The sequence below is a fragment of the Staurois parvus genome, unplaced genomic scaffold (assembly GCF_062004578.1).
Source record: "Staurois parvus isolate SC_StPar_1 unplaced genomic scaffold, SC_StPar_1.0 ptg000811l, whole genome shotgun sequence".
In the NCBI taxonomy this organism is placed as follows: Eukaryota; Metazoa; Chordata; class Amphibia; order Anura; family Ranidae; genus Staurois; species Staurois parvus.
Window position 1 is genome coordinate 530,001 of NW_028318607.1, and position 5,000 is coordinate 535,000.

The 5,000-nt window shown below is 44.2% G+C and overlaps 1 protein-coding gene across 1 annotated transcript in view; it reads left to right on the top strand.

Moving 5' to 3' along the window:
- ATG2B (autophagy related 2B) overlaps positions 1 to 5,000 on the top strand; it is a 139,999-nt gene that overhangs the window by 89,945 nt on the left and 45,054 nt on the right. The window contains 2 exon segments of the mRNA XM_089654863.1: positions 671 to 812; positions 3,103 to 3,305. Coding sequence (XP_089510989.1) covers positions 671 to 812; positions 3,103 to 3,305 — 345 coding nt within the window.

Here is a 5,000-nt window from a genome sequence, read left to right on the forward strand (position 1 = left end):
CTTCTGCTTTGTCAAATGACATCAGGAGCAGCGCTCTGGCGTGCACCCCCTGCCGTGAATCTGCTATAGGGCGGACGGCAAGTGGTTAAAGCAAAACTAAACCTAACTTTTAGAAAACTGCAAGCAGGCAGCTTTTTATAGCAGAGGAGACATGCAATGTTTCTAATGCAATAATTCACACTTTTCTGCCTGTTTTCTGTCGCATGCACAGCTCAGTGTGGCTGGGCTGGAGTGACTGCTATGTGCATGCTGAGATGATGTTATTCCCTCTGGCTAATCAAGAGGCCAAAAACTGAGCACCCCATGAGAAGGTGACAGTAGTTGGTGAGGGTTGAAGCTGCTGCATTTCTAGAAGATGGAGGTCAGTATCTTGGGGAGTTTTAGTTCCGCTTTAAGTATTGACATATCAACTAAACTTTACTTTTTGACTTTTCAATATTGCATATGTGTGTTGGAAGTGTTTTATACAGCAGGAGTCATATGGCTCTTGGGATTATCAAGTTCAATGACAACTGAAATCATACTTCAGTAAAGTCATCTCTCTGAACATCTGGGAGATAAAATAAAAAAGATATCAAAATATAATGAGGGCATTTTAATTCTCCGTACCCACAACTGTCTAAAAAATTGCAATATATTTCCTTTTTAAAATGCAGTTTTTGTGTTACAGAATGACCCCTGTACAGCATCCAATTCTCGGGGCCCTCTGCTGGCCGAGGCAGAGCAGCAAATACTGCGAGATTTAATGATCGATGCCATGGAGGATATGGATGTCAGTCAAGATTCTGCACCAGTAAAACCCCAGCTAAACGGTACATGCATTTACAGAGGTGTACATTGTTTGTATATTCTCATTCTGGTTTGCAGTGCATCTGTAGTCACTGAACAAAACTATAAAATTTACAGAACACAGTTAGGAAATGTAATCATATTGAGAATGCGGCCTATGGCAAGTACCTGTGTTCCTTTTCAAATCCGTTTTGGATAGCTTAGGATAGAACCTGCATCCCAGGCTGTCTAGGTCAGGGGTAGGCAATCTCAGCTATGGTTTGACTACAAATTCGATCATGCCTCTGGAAGTTGTACCTGTGGCTGCCAGTCTTGTAGTGCAAAGGGACTTGTTCCATAACAGCTGTAGTGCTGAGAATGCCTAGTCTTGGTCTAAGTAAACTGTAAGCCCAATTTATACATGGCAATTACCTGCATGCCCCAAGCAGGGCCACGTTTTGCCAGCACAGAAATGCATAGGTTTTGCATGCATCCCTGTGCCGGCAGTCCCATAGATGCCCATTGGGACACACAGCTGCACAGACACAGCCACTGTGTTCCATTGTGACATCCATGTGGGTGCACAACCCCAAACACACCCTTTGTGAGTTCAGGGACACTAACCTGCATAGATTGGGACACCCCGGCTCTGTCCATGCAGCTGTGTGTCCCGGTAGACATCTATGCTGGCACATGGATGCACACATCGTCTGTGCCAACAAAACATGGCCCTGCATGGGGGATACAGGTAATCGCCCTGTGTGAATGGGGTGTATTTCCTGTGTTTTCCCAGCATAAAGCCCCATCACACAGTTCAATGAAAGCACTTCTACTGACCAATGTGATTCTGGCATTGGGCTTTGAATGGGGGGGGGCGACGACGACTTGGATAAAAGTGTTCCACCTGGGATCCAGGTTTCTTCCTAATGAAATTATGAATTCCTTTAAATTACAGAGTACTGTGTTTCTTGCAGTACAGTGCAAAGAGCAGTAGCCAATGGCAGTCTGTCAGCTTTAACCACTTTACAACGAAAGACAGCTACAGTTCTGGGAGGGCGTCATATGACGTCTTCCCCAGAACAAGCCCCCCGTGGCACGTACCCGGTGCTGTCAATGATCGCACTGTCCTACGGACACAGCTGATCACATGACGAGGTAAAAGGCCAATCACAGTGGCCTTTTACCATGTGATCAGCTGTGCCCAATGACACAGCAGATCACAAAATAAATACAGTTGCCAGTTATCGGCAGCACTTTCCTCACACTGTCACAGGGTGAGGAAAGAAGTACTGCCAATAACCAGCAAATGTCACAGAGCAAATCTGCACTTATAATCAGGGCACTGATGATCAATGCCACCCAGCAGTGGCGCCCATCAGTGCTGCCTATCAGTGCCCATCCTTGCTGCATATCAGTGCCTCCTCATCAGTGACCACTAGTGCCACCTCATCCGTGCCACCTATCAGTGCTGCCTATCTGTGTTACCTCATCAGTGCCCATCAGTACTGCCTCTCAGTGCAGCCTCATCAAAGTACATCAATGACAGAGAAAAATTACCTGTTTGCAAAATTGTATAATAGAAACAAAGAAAAAATTTTGTTTTCCTCCCTTTTTTTTTTTTGGTTTATAATGCAAGAAAAAAAAAAACCCAGTGGCAATTAAATACCACCAAAAGAAAGCTCTATTTGTGTGAAACAAATTTATAAAAATGTCATATGGGTGTAGTGTTGCACAGTACTAAATGTTTAGCACTTCCACTTGGCAGTACTAGGGCCGTTGGTTTGAATCCCAGCCACGGCACCACCTGCCTGGAGTTTGCATGTTCTCCCTGTGCCTGCGTGGGTTTCCTCTGGGTTCTCCGGTTTCCTCCCACACTCCAAAGACATGCTGGTAGATTAATTGGATACTGTCTAAATTGGCCCTAGTATGTGTATGAATGTGAGTTAGGGACCTCAGGTTGTACACCCCTTGAGGGTTAGGGACTGATGTGAATGTATAATATATATGTAAAGCGCTGCGTAAATTGACGGCGCTATATAAGTACCTGAAATAAAACAAATGACCGCGCAATTGTCATTCAAAGTGTTACAGCACTGAAAGCTGAAAATTGGCCCGGGCAGGAAGGGGGTATAAGTGTCTGGTAGGCACGTGGTTAAAATATTATGATCTTACTAGAATAAATACTAATCTAATCAGATCATGTGGGGTATGGCACGTTCACCCGGTCGTTGTATGTTACAAAGTCATTACACATCGCACTGTTATAGCGGTAATATGAATTGTATTATATGATGCACTTACGTGATTTTTTTTTTTTTGGGAATGTTTGCTTAGGTATTTCAGATGGCAAATTTGAATCTCAGGACCCCCCTTGCTCCGACCTATTCCTTTTTCCTGATGAAAGCGGTACTGTGTCTGAAGAGTCCAGCCCAACATTCATGATGGCCGCTCCCCATCTTATGAGTGACGCCATTCTTGACGGTCCTCTTGAGAGCGATGACTTTTGTATCTTGTATGCTCCAAAAACACCTGCTTCAGTAAGCTTCCTTACTCTTCATGTTACCACAAAAAAAAAAAAAATTCTATCTTATATAAAAATGGTTTATGTGCATTGGTGGTCAGTTGAAGCAAAAAAGGTCTCTGTACTGATGGCCAATGGTAGTGCCAAAGCCCCCCCAGCATTTGTGTCAGGGAAAGTAGTAAAAGCTTCCCCAAGTTTGCTGTCAGCAGGAGTAGTAAAAGCCTTCCTGGCTTTGTGTCTGCAGAGGAATTAAAAGCCTCTATCCCAGTTTTGATTATGGCAGGAGAATAAAAGGCAACCACCCTCAGTGGTGTTAGTGGGAGACACACACATCACATCACATCACACTTCTCACTTCTCACATCACTTCTCACATCACATCACACTTCTCACTTCTCACATCACTTCTCACATCACTTCTCACATCACTTCTCACATCACTTCTCACATCACTTCTCACATCACTTCTCACATCACTTCTCACATCACTTCTCACATCACTTCTCACATCACTTCTCACATCACTTCTCACATCACTTCTCACATCACTTCTCACATCACTTCTCACATCACTTACCTCTGTAAAGGTGTCATGTCTGTTTTGCTTTGTGTCTATTAAGGTTCTTTGTGGTAGAAGTAAGAAAGCAATTGAACCTCTGTAGGGTATTAATGTACTTTTACTAAACAAAAATGATGTACATACAAACTACCACAATTTTATAAAAAAAAACAAAACATAATTTCCTGTCCTGAGCTCATGAACCAGTCCAACACATTTATTAGCATATGATTAGGGGAATCTTAGCTTCTAAAAACACGTGTAACTTAAAAAGGTATTTTATACATCTGTGCAATAAAAATTGCCAAAATAGACATAGTAACATGTTGCCCCTCATTTTGACATCACGACTGGAACTTTACAGAACTCTCTGCACTGTAGCTACCTCCGGCATGCACTGAGAAAGCTCTGCATGCATTGCCTTCTTGTTGCTAGTGTTACAGTAACGATCTTGAGGGTTAGGGACTGATGTGAATGTACAATATTATTATTATTATTATACAGTATTTATAAAGCGCCAATAGTTCGCTCAGCGCTGTACATTACAAAGGGGGACAGAACATGTGACAGAACAATACCAATACAATGTGATACACGAGGGGTTCGAGGGCCCTGCTCTTTCGAGCTTACAATCTAGGAGGGAGGGGGTGGTGGCACAGGAGGAGATAGCTGTGGGGGATGGAGTGGTAGGAAGAGTGGAGGAGGTCGGCAAGTTAGCAGGGGGTGGGGTAGGCTTCCCTAAAGAGATGGGTTTTCAGGGTGCGCCTAAAGGAGAGGAGAGTAGGTGATAATCTGATGGGTTGGGGCAGGGAGTTCCAGAGGATGGGTGACACCCTGGAGAAGTCCTGGAGGCGGGCATGGGAGGAGGAGACCAGGGAACTAGAGAGAAGGAGGTCTTGTGAGGAGCGGAGTGTGCGTGTTGGGCGGTACTTGGATATTAGGTCAGTGATGTAGTTCGGGGCAGTATGGTGGACAGCTTTGTACGTCAGTGTTAGGATTTTGAATTTGATCCGTTGCGCAATCGGAAGCCAGTGGAGGGATTGGCAGAGGGGGGTGGCGGAGACAGAGCGGTTGGAATATGTATGTATGTATGTGTGTGTGTGTGTGTGTGTGTGTGTGTATGTGTGTGTATGTGTATATATATATATATAT